We start from the raw sequence: 15,339 nt of genomic DNA on the forward strand, positions 1-15,339 counted from the left end.
CTTTGGTGGGGTGCTTGGGCGGGCCGGTGCCGGCGGGGTGCGCACCATCTGCGCCACCCCGCCACCCCGACATGTGACGGCATCCCTCCTCTTGTGCTCATGCAGGACCACCACCACCACGAGCACGAGCATGAGCACGAGCACGGCCACGGGCATGAGCATGAGCACAAGGATGACGACTGCGCGCAGTGTGCGGCGGGAGACCCGGACCACTCGCACCACCACGGCCACAGCCACAAGCACGACTCCCGCGTCAGCAGCGTGGGCATCGAGTGCGAGGGTGAGGCACCCGCCCGCAAGGGGAATGGTGGTGGCTAGGTCGGGGCAGGGCAGGCAAGGAAGAAGAGGCGGCAGCACGCCCTGCGAATGGGCAGCGTGATGCAGCTGCAGCAGCATGAGCAGCCAGGCGAGGCCAGGGTGCCACCGCACAGCTTGAGGCAGCGCACAGCGTGCATGCCCTCACCGCCAGGCATGCGGGCGCACATGGCGTGCGGCTGCCTGCTCGACTCCCTGTGCCGTGCCCTGCCCCCAGCCCCAGCCCGGCACGCACACCGCCGCACGCAACCATCACACACACTCCCCGCCCCCACCCCTGCAGGCGCTCTGGACATGCAGCGGCTGAACGAGTGGCTCAGCACTCTGCTGCAGGAGAAGGGCGCAGACATCTACCGCTCCAAGGGCATCCTCAACATCGCAGGCTCAGACGACAAGTGAGCGCGGGATGCGGGACGGAACCCAGCCAGCGCAGCGGCGGGCCCAGGGCGTGCAGCGCATGCGGCGCGGGAGGGCCGGTGGGCGCCGTCGCCCTGCCCAGCCGGCAGCGGGAGAGCGAAGCGCTGCCAGCTGGCTTCGGGCCTGCCGCCCGCTCACTGCCAGCTGCTGCCGCCTCCTCTTCCTTGCCTGCCCTGCCCCGACCTAACCGCCGCCATTTCCCGTGTTGCCCGGACAGGTATGTGTTCCACGGCGTGCACATGATGCTCCAGTTCGGCAGCAGCGCAGAGGGGCTGGGCAAGCCGTGGCAGCCGGGGCAGCCGCGCTTCAACCGCGTCGTCTTCATAGGTGCGCCCTCACGGCCGCCGCCGGGCCTCCATCTGATAGTGCTGCTGCTGCATCGGCAGCTGTTCTGGGGAAAGCGCGTGCCAAGGCACGCCCTTTCCCTGCCGGCTGATGGCGAGGCCTGCCGACCCAAGCTGCCCTTCCCAACCTGTGCTTCTTGTTTCTTTCTTCTGCAGGCAAGGACCTGAACCGGCAGGAGCTAAACGACGGCTTCCGCAGCTGCATGGCAGACGCCAACGGCAGCGGCAGCAACGGCGCCGCATGAGGCGGGCTAGCCAGGGGCTCGTGCCGGCCTGCACGCGCCCGCATCCGGCGCGCAGCCGGCTCGAGCCGCAGCCGTCCCGCAGGGTGCAGCATTTGACCGCGTTTCATTTTAATCAATCCGTGACGATTGTTTGGTAGTAGGTGCCCTTAGTGTTGCTGACCCCTGTCTGATTGCATGCTCATTAACAGGCCCAACACACATGGGGTACATCCATCTGTGAGAAATCGGGAGCGATCGGCAGGATGCTGCAACTCGATTCGGTGGTACTGCTTGAAATCGTTGGGTTGATGGTGCTGCTCACCGCTGGCGTGGCCAAGCCGCGGATGCCGAAACGAAATCCGCTGTGCAGGCCCTGCCTGCGCCAGGCTCTGCACCCGGCCTGCTCCGGCCCGCTCCACTCCGCCTTCTCTGCCTGCCTGCCCCTCACGAGGCCCGGAACTGCACCCCCAGGTCGGCGCTCCTGAGGGAGGGCACCCTGGAGCGCAGCGTCTGGCGCGTGGCGCCCACCAGCGTCACCTCCAGCGGCGCCGTGGGGTCGATGGGTTGCCCCGGGTTCCAGACCCAGAAGTTGTCGCTGCCGCGCTGCAGCTTCTGGCCGTTGACCTGCGGGGTAGGGGCTGGGTTGGGTTGCGGGGGGGTGTCGCTGCGCTGGCGCAGGTGAACTGCGCGGAGGGGTCAGCGCCCAGCCTGCCCGCGAGGCGCACCCCGCTGCGGGCCGCGCTGCAAGGTAGGGCGTGCTGGAAGGTGCAGGTGGTGGAGGGACCTCCTCAGGCCTCAGCTTCCCCACTGCTGCAAGGCGTGTGTGCGTGTGTGCTGGATCTGTGGGCTCACCTGGACCTCCACGATGGGGATGACGTGGTTGGAGAAGCCAAAGGCCTGGTAGAAGGCGCTGCACGGCGGCGGGGGCAGGCCCGCGGGCAGCAGCGCGCGAGTCGTGTGAGCCTGGCGGGTGGGATGGCTGGTGGAGCGGCGGCGGGGGCTTGGCAGCGGGTGTGCATGCATGCGTGCCGTGGCAGAGGGGGAGGGCTTTTTGGTCTGCTGGTGAATGCTTGCAGGTCAGTGCAGCCGCCCACCTGCCTCCCTCCTTGCGCAGCATTTTTATGGTACCAGCGGTGTAGGGGGCGCAGCTGGTGAGGTCCCAGGACACCTGCAGAGGGCGGGGAGGCAGGCGGGCAGGCGGCAGGTGGAGGGCAGCGGACGCCAGGCACGGCACAGCAGCACGCTGCCTGTGACCTTGCACAGCACACCAGCACAGGCATTCCCTGCTTGGCAGCACGCAGCATGTTCAGCATGTTGGTCAAGGGGTGGGGGAGGAATGGAGAGGGAGCCTCCGCCAGCAGCGCGTGCGCACCACGATGGAGGGGTTGGCCCCTGGGGCCCGCCCCGTCAGGTTCTGGAATAGCGGAGTGGCAATGGCCAGGTCGGAGCCGGTGCAGCTGCCTGCAGGACAGTCAAGGTGCCATGGCCTGAGCAGGCTGTGCCCCAGTGTCGCTGCGCGAGCCCGCGTGCGGCGCAGCAGCAGCGGAGCGGAGCGGCAGCAGCAGCGGAGCGCCGCGCACCGCACGCGTCGGCCACGAGCGCCGGCAGCTCCCTGCCCGGCGCGGCGCAGCTCTGGTCGTCGCACTGAAGGGTGATGCAGCGGCCGCAGGCCGCAGCCGCCTCTCCAAAGTATTGAGGCGACACACCGACATAGTTGGACTGCAGGCGGGGAGGGAGATGCGGGAGGCGGTGGCAGGCGCAGATGGCGGGGTGCTGGTGCTCCTGGTTGGCATTGGGTGGGCCACCCTAAACCCTGGCCCAGCATGCATTGCAGATTGAAGCGGTAGTGCCAGAATCCCGCTGGCCGAAATGCCAAACCTGGAAGGTGGGGGAGAGGAATCCCAGGCTGCATCCCAGGTTGGCGGCGCCGTAGGGCCCCAGCGGCTCCGCTGGATACGCCACGGTGGCCACTCCTCGGTACTGCAGGCGCGCCTCGCCTGCAGGAAGCAGCAGCGGGGGCGAGGAAGAGGCGGCTTGCTGCGCGGGCAATGACGGCAAGCAACCCACTCGCAAGCGCGCCAACCGCAATATGGCGTGCCCTGGGCCAGGGCCGCACCTCCAGGCGCGCCGATGCCGGGGGCCAGCCCAAACTGGGTGCTCCTGGCGCCGGGGGCGATGGGCTCGGCAGCCCCAAACTCTGGCGGCGGCTGGGAGGCGGCGCTGTCTGCGGCGGCTGGCGGGCCGGCGTCCGTGACTGGGCCAAACACATCGCCCGCCTGCTGCTGCCCTCTACACAGGCCAGCTGCCCAGAAAACGGCTGCCAACAGGAGGAGGGTTGGGTTGGACAGCCCCATTCTGGCACTCGGGCGGAGGGTCCTTGGAGGGGGCCTGCGCTGCGTTTCAGCGATGCCAGCAATGGAAAGGGTGCAGATCGGTGGTGATCAAGCAGAAAGAGGCTGGGCCAGAAAGAAACCCAGTCAGCCCATCGCAGGCAAGCCAGGCAAGACCCACGGGCCTTGATGGATCTGTTCCTCTGATCGCGCTGCAGTCGCAGTTCAAGAGCAGGGCGCTGAGGCGGCGATTGGGAGCAATTGCTCGGCAGCCCTTCCCTCGAGTGTGTCGCACTGTGTGTGTGAGCCCGGCACCATGCAGGTAGGTTGTGGCAGGCCGGCAACATCGGAAGGGCACAGCGCCGGAATGCCGCCCAACATGCGATGCAGTCGACAGGTTTTTTGCTTGCCAGGCACGCTGGGTTGGCCCCATGTCGCGATTGGCACGAATGCATATGCCGGGAGCAATTCCCAGCAAGCCCGCTATCCCGCCGCCGCCGGCTCCCGCCACCGCCACCCCCAGCGCTCGCCCTGTCCCACTCGGTTGCTGCTGCCTGCAGATGCCAGGGACCGCGCGCTTCACTGTGCGCGGCGTGTCGCCCACGCGCATGGTCAAGCTCTTCATGAGCCGCCACAGTGCGCAGCCGCAGGCGGCGCCCGCGTGGCTCGGAACCGCTCACGCTGCTTTGCTCCGATCCCCGCCTGTCTTTTCTGAACCTCTGACACCCCCACCCAACGCCTGCCTGCAGCCGGGGGCGTGCACGCGTCCGCGTCGGCAGCGCACGGCGCCGCCGCGGCGCCCCCCGCCCCCGCCGCCGACCTCGTGGCCTGGGTGGAAAGCTCGGGGGGCAGCGCCGCGGGCGTGGCGGTGCGCCGCAACGAGGCGGGCTTTGGCCTGGCCGCCTCCCGCGACTGCGGCGCGGGCAGCACGCTGGTCAGCCTGCCCCAGCGCTGCCACCTGACGTACGACGACAGCAGCGACCCCCGCCTGCTGGCGCTGATCGGGCAGGTGCCCGCAGAGCTGTGGGGGGCCAAGCTGGCGCTGCAGGCAAGTACTGCTGTGCCGGTTGCCTCTCCCTGCGCACCCAGGAGCAGCGGGGCGCCACCGCCCAGCCCCCTTCCGCACATACGTGCATGCTTGCCACAGCTTGGGCACTGCACTGTTGCCTGCCTGCTTGGCGTGCATAGCGCGCGCGAGCAGTGCGCCACGCTATGCCGTGCCGTGCCCCTCCCCAGTATAACCTGCGCCACCTCACCCGCCGCCTCTCTCCCTCACACCCCCCCCTCCTCTGCCCTGGCCTGCCGCCTCTCCCTTGCTGCAGGTGGTGGCGCACCGGCTGCAGGGCGCCACCTCGCCCTTTGCCCCGTACATCAGCAACCTGCTGCTGGGCGTGGCGGGGCTGCCCATGTTCTTCGGCGGCGACGCGCTGGCCGCCCTCCAGTACCCTCCCGTCACCGAGCAGGTGAAGCGGCGCTGCCGCTGGCTGCTGGCCTTTGCGCAGCGGGAGCTGGCGGCGGCGCGGCGCGGCGGCGGCGACCCCTTTGGCGGCGCAGATGTTGATGCCAATGCGCTGGGCTGGGCGCTGGCGGTGGTGACGTCGCGCGCGTTCCGCACACGCGGGCCAGACCAGGTGGGCTGGCAGGGGTGGAGAGGGCTGGGGGCCGCCGCCGCTCAGAGCATGCAGCGGCGGCTTGTGACCGGCCTCCTGGCTCGCAGCCTGCCCCCTGTCCCGACGCCAGCCGCACAGCGCATGCACTCGTGGCTTCTTTCCGGCCATCCATGGCCGGCCAGGTCGCAGCCTCCCCTGTTCACAACAATCCAGGTGCTCCCTTGCTGCCGCCACCTAAACGCCACCCTTGCCCGTGCCCCGCCTCGTAGCCTGCGGCCATGCTGCCGCTCATCGACATGGCCAACCACAGCTTCCAGGCAGCCAACGCCAAGATCGCGCCCGGCCCTGGCGGCAGCATGTGCATGGTAGCAACCAGGTGTGTGTGTGTGTGTGTGTGTGTGTGTGTGTGTGTGTGTGAGAGTGAGCATAAGGCGCTGCACTCCGCTTCGACTGCTCGGGCTGGGCCGAGCGCTGCATGCGGGGTTATGCCCTGCCCCTCCCCTCCCGCGGCTCACCTCCAACCACCCGCCCACGCGCATGCACTCACCTGTGCCCACTGCTCCGCAGGGCGCTGCAGGCTGGCGAGCCGGTGCTGATCAGCTACGGCGCTCTCTCGAACGACTTCCTCCTCATGGACTATGGTGGGCCTCTGGCTGCCGCTGCCGTGCCCGCGCTGCTGCCTTGGGAGGGCCTCCCTGCGCTCCCGCCGCTGGCAGGCTCGCCGCCAGGTTCCCGGCAAGGCGCCTGCGCGCTGCGGCACGTGTGTGCCTGTGCGCCTGTGTGCTGTTCCAATGTTGAGCGCCCTCCGCCACCGTGCCTTGACAGCTGGGACCTTTGCCACCCCCATGCAACACATGCTGCAGGCTTCATCGTCCCCGGCAACCCGCACGACACTGTGCAGCTGCGGTTTGACCGAGGCCTTATCGAGGTGGGTGGAGTCGACTGGCCGGGTGGCTTGCTGGCTGGCTGGCGGGCGGGCTGGTTGGAAACAGCAGCGCGGATCCCAACCCATATCATGCGGCGGCAGCCCAGCCAGCAGCTTGGAGCAGCCTCCTGCATCTCAGCACGCCTCGCTTCGCACCAGGGCACAGCTGACTCAGTGCCCCATGCCCTGGCCGCCGTTGTCCCAGGCTGCCAAGGCGGTCGCGGGCGTGGGCTGCACGGGGGGCGCGCTCGACGACGGCGGCGCCGAGCTGCCGCCGCTGCCTGCCTGGCAGCAGCAGGCGCTGGCGTCGCTGCAGCTGGCCGGGCCGGGCGCCAACACGGAGGTGACGATCCGGAGGCAGGCGGCGCGCGGCGGCGGCAACGGCAGCGGCAGCGGCAGCAGGAACGGCGGCGGGGAGGCGGCGGCGGAGGGGCCTGTGGATCCCCGCCTGCTGGCGGGCGTCCGGGTGCTGTGCGCGCCCTCCGCGGCGGCGCTCGGCGGCAAGGCGGCCAGCGTGGAGCGGCTGGGGCGGTGGGACGCGCCTCTGGCCCCGGCCGCCGAGCTGGCGGCGCTCAGGGCGCTGACGGGCCTGTGCGCCATTGCTCTGTCCCAGTTCCGGGGCAGCCTGGAGGAGGATGCCGCCCTGCTGGCGGCAGCGGCGGCGCCAGCCGGCGGCCAGGAAGCCGCGCAGCAGGCGCAGCGGCAGCTGGGCGAGGACGAGCAGCTGGCGGTACGGTTCAGGATGGAGAAGAAGCAGCTGCTGCTGGAGGCTCTGGGCACAGTATCCCATCGGATCCAGCAGCTAGCCGCCGGCAGCGGGGCCCCAGCAGGCGCGCCAGGCGGCGGCCGACAGCCGGCCGGCAGCGGCAGGCAGCCGTCCGGCGGCGGCAGGGGCAAGGGCAAGGCAGCGGGGGCCAAGAATGGCGGGCGCGGGTTTGGCAAGTGAGGGGCCGCCCGCGCGGGCGGCGGCCCCCTGCGTGTGTCATTGCTCTGCCCCGGTGGATTGTGTGGGATCCCTCGCTGCACAATTTCATCACATGCCCCTCATAGCTTTAAGCCTATCAGCCGACTGAATGCCCCCTTCCAGAGTTTACACAGTGAAATTGGCTGAAGAGAGGTGCTGATTATCCAATCAGGCCCAGCTGCGCGGTTCCTGCTGCAGCTGCGGCAGCGCCATTGCCAGCAGCTCCGCCAGTGGCTGCGGCTGCTGCGCCAGCGGCTGCTGTTGGGCCACCTGCGCCGCCTCAGCCGCCGCCTTCCATGACCCATCCGCGGTCGGAGGCTGCAGTGCCGGCACCGCCGCTGCCGCAGGCGCCAGGGAAACAGGCTGCGCGGCGGCCTGAGCCGCCTGCTGCGCAGGCGCTGCGGCGTGCATGCCTGCAGCGGGCGCCTGCTGCTCCGGCTGTTGCCCCTGCAGCTGCTGATACTGCGGCTGCTGGTGTTGCTGCTGCTGATACCGCTGCTGCTGCTGCTGCTCCAGCTGGGACGCTATGTGCCACGCCAGCAGCTGCTGCTGCTGGGAGAGAGACGCAGCACCAGCCCAGCCGTTCTGCTGGAAGGCCGCCGCCTCCTCCCGCGCCCGGTCTAGCTCTCCGCGCAGCCGTGCCATGTACTGGGCCGCAGCCAGTACCTGCTGCCGCTCCCCGCGCAGCGTTGCCAGCTGCGCCTGCGCCTGCTCCAGCTGCCGCGCCGCCGCGGCTTCAGAGGCGGTGGCCGCGGCGGCCGCGGCCGCGCCGTCATGCTGCAGCTGCTGCAACTGGCCCCAGAGCTCCGCCGCCCGCTGCTCCGCGGCCGCCGCGCGCAGCTCGGCTGCCGCCGCACGCTCGTCGCCATCCGGCATGCTGCGCAGCCCCTTCTGCTGGGCCGCTGCTTGCTGGATGTTCTTCCTCTGCGGCCAGGCACAAGCAACGCGGGGGAGGGGTTGCGCAATGGACACTGGGGCCCGAGACAGCGACACGTCGATGCGGCGGCATGTGCCCAGCAGCGCTGGACGGCCACCGGGCAATGGGCAGGCAGGGAGCCGGCTGGCTCACCACCAGCATTCGGAAGGACCGGAGCTCTCTCAGAAACATCTGCAGGCGCACACGCAAGGGGGAGGCTGCTGTTTGTTAAAACCTTTGCGTCAATGCAGCCAGCGGCGGGGGCAGGCGAGGAGGAGCAGACCAGCAAGAAGTGGCAGGCACTGTGCAGCCGGAGAGGTGCCAGGCGGGGCGCGCCTGGGTGAGGGTCAGCACACCGCTGGTGATGCTCGTCTGCTGCAGGGGTGCGTCGGACTGCAGGGAGCAGCACATGCCATTAACCTCGTAGGTTTCCAGGCGGCCAGGAGAGAGGCGCTGCTGGGAGATGGGCGGCGCCGTACCCGCGGCTCGGCAGCTGGCACACATGTCAGGCATGCGGGCATGCAAGCAGCGTGGCTGGCATGGCAGTAGGCACGTGGCACACGGGCAGGCGCCCCATGCTCACCGCCAGCAGGCGCAGCACGGCGCTGTAGCGGCACGTGTGCGCCAGGATTGCCTCAGAGTGCGCGGGGTCTGTCAGGGCTGCGTCTCGGTAGCACTGCAGCATGCGCAGGCCGGCCTGCAGGCAGGCGGCAGCACGCCAACAGGCAAGGCGATCAGGCAAGCGTCCCAGCAGGGCCGATCGCACATCGCCAGCAGGCCGTCACAACAGGCGCCATCTCCGTACCGCCATGGCGGCCTGGCGGTGCTCGGGCCGGTTGAAGGCGGCATGCAGGCGCAGAAGCTCCGGCAGGGCCGCTGGATCGTGGGCAAGGGAGCTGCTGCCGCCGCCCGCTCCTATTCCACAATCTGACTGCTCTTGCTGCTGCTCGGCAAGAGCAGCCAGGGCGGCAAGGAGCCCAAGGGCAGGCATGCCGACATCAAGCTCGGCCTGCGCCTGCTGCGCCTGCTGATCCTGCTCGTTTTGCTGCTGATCCTGCTTGTGCTGCTGCGGCTGCTGCTGATGTACCGGTGCTGCTGGGTCGAGCAGGGGCTTGCTGGCTGGTGCCAGTGCCGCCCTCGCCCGCCCAGCTGCCGCCTTCAGCGCTGCCTCTGCCTCCGCTGCAAGATCTGCAGCCGTCATGCTGGCTGCTGCCCCGTCAGCGACCGCCGGCCCAGTCTGCTGCCGCTCCTCCTGCGGCTGCCCTTGCAGCAAAGCGGGCGGCGGCTGCGGGCTGCTGTCGGCCGCTTTCACGCGCTTGGCAGCAGGCTCTGCGCCCTCATCCTACAGAGTCCCAGCGACGGTGGTGGTGGGTGGCAGCGGTGGGAGGCATGAATAGCTGCGAGCAAGTCCAGCATGCAAGCCGGTTCCGCACCGACATGCACGCCCATGCATGCGCACCTGGCCGGCGCCGTCCTGCTCCTCCTTCTTGCTGGCTGGGGAGGCTGGTGCTGGCCCCTCTTCGCTGCTGTCGTCATCCTGCACCTGGCTGCTCACCTCCTCAACGCTGCTGCTGCCCTGCAGGGAGCAACGGCTGCTGTGACGCTCTTGGCGGGAAACAGGCGGGACAAGTTTCAGTTCGACTCGGGGGCCCCACCTGCACCACCGGCCTGTCCTCAATGCCCCTTGCCCCGCAGTAGGGAGTGGCTCTATCAGGGGAGGCTAAAGTGGCCATGGCACACCACCTGCAAGGGGTGGCGGAAAAAAGGCGGCGTGGAGGCGGGTCTGAGGCGGGTGGGGCCTGGCCGTCGGGGCATACTAATTAAGTCTGAACCCCCTGTCTGCAGGTCGGGCAGGCCGCCATCCGACATACATCTCGAACCTAAACCGCGAGACGCGAGCGAAAAAGGGTTCTCGCGAGAACAGGAGGTTCAGGGTTCGGCGCACCCGGCCTCCGCCCCACAGGCCCCTTCCTTCCTCAAACCCACTCGGCGGAGCAGCCATGGCGCAGAAACACATGCACACCTTGCCGGTGCTGCTGCTGAACCGAGCGCGGCGCCGCCCTCGATGGAGGGGCGCGGCAAGGCGCGGGGGCCTTGCACAGCGCCGCACATGCTCCAGAGTGCCTCTTCTCAAACGAGGGGATAATGCCCTCACCCGAGCTCCAAAGGCTTGAGACGTGCGCAGCACAAATCTGTGCTGATCATGACACGCGCATGACCACGGCAAAAATCCTCCAAAAATGTCAATAAACAGAAATCAGAGACAGATCCGTCACCTCCGGCCATGGTGCAGGCCATCCGCGCAGAAGGGCTCATCTCCCTGACTCTACAACTGGGAACCAGTACCAGCCGCCGCCACCGCCTGCAGGTGCCGCACGCTCGCACCCCTCGTCGCCTGTCTGGATTGTAGTATGGTGTAAGACGCCGCAGCCAGACGTGAAGGCTCGACCATAAGTTACATTCAGAATGTTGGGTCGATCCAGAGGCCACAGGGCTTGCATGCGCCGCACAGGGGACTCCACCGCGCTCACTTCGCCACCTTGAGGATTGGCAGCGCGGCGTTGACCCGGTGCAGCACGGCGCCCTGGGGTACCGCCAGATCCGTGAAGTACAGCTTGTCGTTCAGCTCCATCTTGCTGCAGTACAATCGTGGTGCGCATGGTGGTGTGTAAGCCGGCGGCTGGGGTGCCCATGCAGCAGCGAACAAAGCGTCAGCAGCAACGGCAAACGCCGCTGGTGCAGGCCCCGGCCTCGAGCCGCCCGCCTGCCCGGACCTGATGTCAACCGTGAAGTCGCGAGGGATGCTGTCCCCCCGCGCCAGGCAGGGGATGGTGCGGCGTATCCAGTTGACGCGGCCGCCGCCCTTGATGCCCGGAGACACATCCTCGCCAATAACCTGCATACACGCAGGGGGCGCAGGGCCTGAGGCGCAGGCCTAGCCTACATCAACTGCATGGCAGGCCTTGCACAGGGCAGCGGGGTGCACAAGGGCCATGCTGCCGTGCCCTGGCGCCCAGCTCACCTTGAGCGGCACCTCCACCCGCACTTGACGCTCCGGAGGGCAGAACACAAAGGTGACATTCTCTACGGCGTCTGTGGTGGACGTCATGTGCACTTGCCGGCCCTGCACGCACACCAAGCCACGCCGGCATCACACGAGGCAGCCAGCACCACACGTGGAGAGCAGGTGTGTGTGGGGTGCAGCCAAGCCAGCCTACTAGCGGCGGCAGCGGCAGCGGCGGCACCCACCAGCGCGCGCACTGTCCGGCTGCTGCCGTCCTCGCCCTGTATCTGCAGGTCGAACACCGAGCATGCCCAGGCCGTGCGCCCCAGCTTGGTGACGAGCTTGCCCAGGGCCTTGGAATCAAAGGCTAGCAGGTGCTGCTCGCCGCCTGGTCCAGAGAACACAATGCCGGGCGTCTTGCCAGCCTGCAGGCGCATGCGGTGGGCCCAGGCTGGCTGGTGAGAAGCACAGGAGGCAAAAAAGGGGAGGACAGGGGAGGGAGGGGCGGAGAACCGGGTGAGGCTGGGGAGGTGCAGGCTCTTGGCTGAGGCGAGCAGCAGTACAGCAGCACCTTTCGAAGCTTGTTGGATGCGATGGAGCCCACTAGTCCGCGCTCCTCGGCTGCTAGTGTCAAGGGTTCTACAGGGTAGCAACGGGGAGAGGTAGGTGGCCGCGTGGCGGCGGCGGCGGCGGCGGCAACTCGCCAGCAACCCAACAGCCAGCGCCACCCCTGCGGGCGGAGCAGCACACTCACCGCTCACAGGCTGCTCTGCAGCCGCACTGAACCGCGCAGCAGCCGCTCCCAACAGCCTGCCGCTTGTGCTGCATTCCAGGCCGCCGCTCCCCAGGGCGTCTGCTGCTGCCCTGTGCGTCAATCGTCGCAGGGCCTGCATGCTGCTGCTGCGGGGGGGGGCCAATTGGCTACAGGAAACTCTAGCTGGGAAGGGTGGAGCGTAGAGCCTTGGAGGCGGCATGCAACAGCCCTTGCAGTGCGGGGCGGTGCCGATGCCGAATGCCCCTGTGTTGCACCGCGCAAGCGGGAAAGCTGTCCTGCCGCCTTCGCAGTACAAGGGCGTCTGCGGGCCTACGCGCCCTCCCAATCGATTGAAAGGGAGCTGCGGGGCTCGGGAGGTGCTGGGAGCAGGCTCAAGTGTCCGATCTCTGTCGGCCGTGAAGCCGTCCCCTTTCCCTCCTTTCGCCAGCGAGGAAGATGCGGGTGCAGCTCTTGGTGCTGGCACTTGTGTGCCTAGCAGCCGGGGGCCACGCTTCGTGCCAGGGCAATGCCTGCCAAGAGCAGGCGCAGGCCGCCCGGGCCGCAGGGCTGCTGGGCGGCACCCTGGGCAGCTGCGCACCCAAGACCTACCCCACCAGCGGCGCCCTGTCTCCGGTGAGTGGGGCCCGGCCGCCGCCGCCGTCGGCAGCTGGCCAGGGTGGCTCGCCGGCTGGGAATGCTCACAGTCAGCCACACTTTCCGGATGCGATCCTCTTGTTGTTCCTGGCCGCAGATAACTCTGGACAACCACATCAACGATCTGAAGTGGGCGGCAGGCCCCGACGGCTCCGTCAGCGACAAGGTGTGCCGTCGTGGGGCCCCGGGAGCGGCGCTGGGTGCAGCAGGCGGATGCGCAAGAGACGCTGGGTTGCGGGTCCTTGCGTGCTCCACAGCATGCCAGTCGGCATAAAGGATCTGCAGCTGCAAATCAATGCCTCTGGTGAGGCTGCTGGGGACGCTTTGTTCACCGCCGTGGCGCTGGTGCCACATCCCTTGCGCCCTGTGCAGTACATCTTTGCGCTGACAATGGAGACGGACGGCTTCCCAGGCGGGCCCCTGTACCTCTCAGACAACGGCGGCCAGCCCAACTCCTGGACCGACCTGACGCCCAAGATTGCGGCGGCGCTGCCGGCGGTGGGTGCCCTCGCCGCGCCTCCCCACCTCTCCGGCTTCTGCCACTGCCTGGCTGGCCTGCCGTGCTGCTGCACTGCACCAGCCCGGACGCCGGCCACCCGCCGGCCATCCCACCGCTGCGCCTGCCGCGCCAGCCCGCCCGCCGAAGCTGCCCGCATCGCGCCCTGCCTCTGCCGCAGGGCAACGACAGCCTCAAGGGTGTCATGGAGGCGGTGTGGCACGAGAAGAAGCCGGACCGCATCTTCTTCCAGGGCAAGGTGGGTGGTGGAAAGGAAAGAAAGGAGGGAGGGAGCGGGCGCGGCGGCTGGAAAGATGGGACCAAAGCAGCCAGCAAAGGGGGGGGTGGGGAGGCGAGCGAGGGCGTCACACCACCCAAGGACATCACACCACACATGGCGGCATTGCCCCTGCGTCCTTCATCAGCCTGCCGTCCCGGACGTCGCCCTAGGACTCCACCGCCTGTCCTCCTCGCCTTGGTCGCGCATTGCGAAACGCCGCCGCCGCCACCACGCCTCCCGTGCCCCGCAGGGCCGCTTCCACTTTGTGAGCTCCGACTACGGCGCCACTTTCAAGGCGCTGCCCACCCCGGGCGGCACCGAGGGCTACGCGCAGGAGCTGCGCCTGCACCCGCGCCAGCCCGACTGGATACTGGCCAAAGTGCGGCGCAACGAGTGCCTGGTGGACCGGCGCAGGTGGGCTTCTGCCTGCTGGGGTGGCAGCCTGTGCCGGCCGAGGGCGCCGTGGGCAGTTAAGGCTGTGCTGGGCTGGGCTGGGCTGGGCTGGGCCGGGCCGCAGCTGCTTCCGGCCACGTGGCCGAGCTGGGAAGCCTGTTCCCGCCTCAGCTTGCAACCAACCGCCCCGCCCCGCGCCACCCCTGGCCGCCCCCCTTTGCCGCCGCCTGCAGCGCGGCCTGCGCCTTTGACCTCTTTCTCACCCAGGACTTTGGCGAGAGCTGGGCCAACCTGACCGCCAACTCGGCGGGGCGGGTGGCCTCCTTCCGCGACTTTGACTGGGGCTGCCACCTGGCCATGTGAGCGCACCCTGGCGGCAGCAGGGCAGGGCATCAGGGCAGGGCGCACGGCCCCGGGCGCTGGATCCCGCCTGCCTGCTTTCCCAATTGAGGGCTGACGGCGAGCCGTGCGATTGGGGGCAGGTGCTGTGGGAGGGCTGGGGTCGCTGCCCGGGGTCGGGCGCCGCGCTTGGCGCCAGTTCGGCGCCGCGCCGATGCTGGGCCTCCGCCGCTTCTGCCTCCGCCGCCGCAGGTTTGCGGGGAAGCCCACGCCAGACGAGGCCATCTTTGCCACGGTGTACGCCTCAGCCTCCAGCCAGAAGGGGCTGTACCCTGGGTGAGGCTGCCCGCCTGCCTGCCTGCCTGCCCGCCTGCCTGCCTCATTGCTGGCTCTCCTGGTTGCCCGCCCGCCTCCCCGGCCCTGCCCCCTCGCCCTCTGCTCCGCTCCGCCTGGTCCCTGCCTGCACGCCTCGCTCGCGTGCACGCGTGCACTACACGCCGGCCGTGGCCAGCCCTGCCGCTGCCGCCGCTGCTTTGGCGGTTGCTGCTGCTGCTCCTCTGCTTTTGCTGTTGCTTTTCCTCTTTGTGTTTTGTGTTTACAGTGCACGTCCGCAACGGAACGTGCGGCACACACCTCTAGAGGGCGTGGTGGTCACCGTGGGCGCACTGCTGCTGCTGCCGCCGCTGCCGCCGCCTCGCAGGTGGGACAAAGACCTTCACTATGTGGTGAGCCTGGACCTCTTCAAGACGCCCGTGGTCAAGATGGTGCCCTGCGGCAACCTGTTTGAGGTGCGGCCGCCGCCTCCCCTCCCCAGGAATCGTCAGGCCCTGCCCCGCACTCTGCCCCTGCGGCTGATTTCCTTCCTTCGGGCGGGACAGCTGGATGTACTGCCCGGGTGGGACGCCGCCGGCGCGCGGCCCACGCCTGATGCGGCATGCGCGCTGCTCCGCTGGCGGGGCGGGATGCCGCCGGGGCGGGATGCCGCCGGGGCGCGGCCACGCCGCATCTTGCTCCTGCTGCCATATCGATAGCATGCCACATCCAGCACATCCGAGTCATCTGGCGACCGTCTGCCGTCCTTCCGATCCTGCCCTGTGCTTTCCTTTCCTCCCTGCCAGGTGGTGGCCAAGAAGGTGTACCTGGCGGTACCGTCCGACTGCCCCGTGGGCCCCGACGGCAAGGCCCGCGCGGCGCCCAAGCAGGGCATCACCGGCCGCACAGGTGTGGGCTGCCTGCCCGCCGCCGCCGCCGCCTGGTCGCGCCCCCCTCCCTCCGCCTCCCAGTGCTCGGCGTGGTGCCGTGTGCCCCATCCACACACACCCTTGCCCTCCTCCTCGCCCTCGATCTCTACCTCCACCCCCTCCCCAGCCTCCA

At 69.0% G+C, this 15,339-nt stretch overlaps 4 protein-coding genes across 4 annotated transcripts in view; 3 read left to right on the forward strand and 1 right to left on the reverse strand.

Moving 5' to 3' along the window:
• Positions 1 to 1,321, forward strand: part of CHLNCDRAFT_49195 (hypothetical protein) — a gene marked incomplete at both ends in the record, with an annotated part of 3,978 nt that extends 2,657 nt beyond the window's left edge. The window contains 4 exons of the mRNA XM_005843709.1: positions 106 to 280; positions 599 to 710; positions 950 to 1,059; positions 1,233 to 1,321. Of these exons, the coding sequence (XP_005843771.1) occupies positions 106 to 280; positions 599 to 710; positions 950 to 1,059; positions 1,233 to 1,321 (486 nt within the window). The remainder of the gene's footprint in view (positions 1 to 105; positions 281 to 598; positions 711 to 949; positions 1,060 to 1,232) is intronic.
• A 2,869-nt stretch (positions 1,322 to 4,190) lies between these two features.
• Positions 4,191 to 7,111, forward strand: CHLNCDRAFT_139898 (hypothetical protein; the record flags this gene model as incomplete). The annotated part of the gene is made up of 7 exons (XM_005843710.1): positions 4,191 to 4,266; positions 4,380 to 4,639; positions 4,953 to 5,261; positions 5,510 to 5,616; positions 5,808 to 5,881; positions 6,104 to 6,168; positions 6,371 to 7,111. The coding sequence occupies 7 exons, from the start codon at positions 4,191 to 4,193 to the stop codon at positions 7,109 to 7,111; spliced, it is 1,632 nt and encodes a 543-aa protein (XP_005843772.1).
• A 3,461-nt stretch (positions 7,112 to 10,572) lies between these two features.
• CHLNCDRAFT_139900 (hypothetical protein) lies at positions 10,573 to 11,942 on the reverse strand (the record flags this gene model as incomplete). The annotated part of the gene is made up of 6 exons (XM_005843765.1): positions 10,573 to 10,681; positions 10,820 to 10,941; positions 11,068 to 11,169; positions 11,295 to 11,474; positions 11,621 to 11,688; positions 11,804 to 11,942. The coding sequence occupies 6 exons, from the start codon at positions 11,940 to 11,942 to the stop codon at positions 10,573 to 10,575; spliced, it is 720 nt and encodes a 239-aa protein (XP_005843827.1).
• A 317-nt stretch (positions 11,943 to 12,259) lies between these two features.
• On the forward strand, positions 12,260 to 15,186 carry CHLNCDRAFT_139901 (expressed protein; the record flags this gene model as incomplete). Its single annotated transcript, XM_005843711.1, has 9 exons — positions 12,260 to 12,436; positions 12,555 to 12,623; positions 12,830 to 12,955; positions 13,135 to 13,212; positions 13,484 to 13,647; positions 13,860 to 13,985; positions 14,218 to 14,301; positions 14,666 to 14,753; positions 15,084 to 15,186. Coding segments are annotated over 9 exons (1,015 nt in total), but the record flags the coding sequence as incomplete, so codon positions are not given.
• Between the last annotated feature and the right edge of the window lie 153 nt (positions 15,187 to 15,339).

This window comes from Chlorella variabilis (assembly GCF_000147415.1).
Source record: "Chlorella variabilis unplaced genomic scaffold CHLNCscaffold_27, whole genome shotgun sequence".
In the NCBI taxonomy this organism is placed as follows: Eukaryota; Viridiplantae; Chlorophyta; class Trebouxiophyceae; order Chlorellales; family Chlorellaceae; genus Chlorella; species Chlorella variabilis.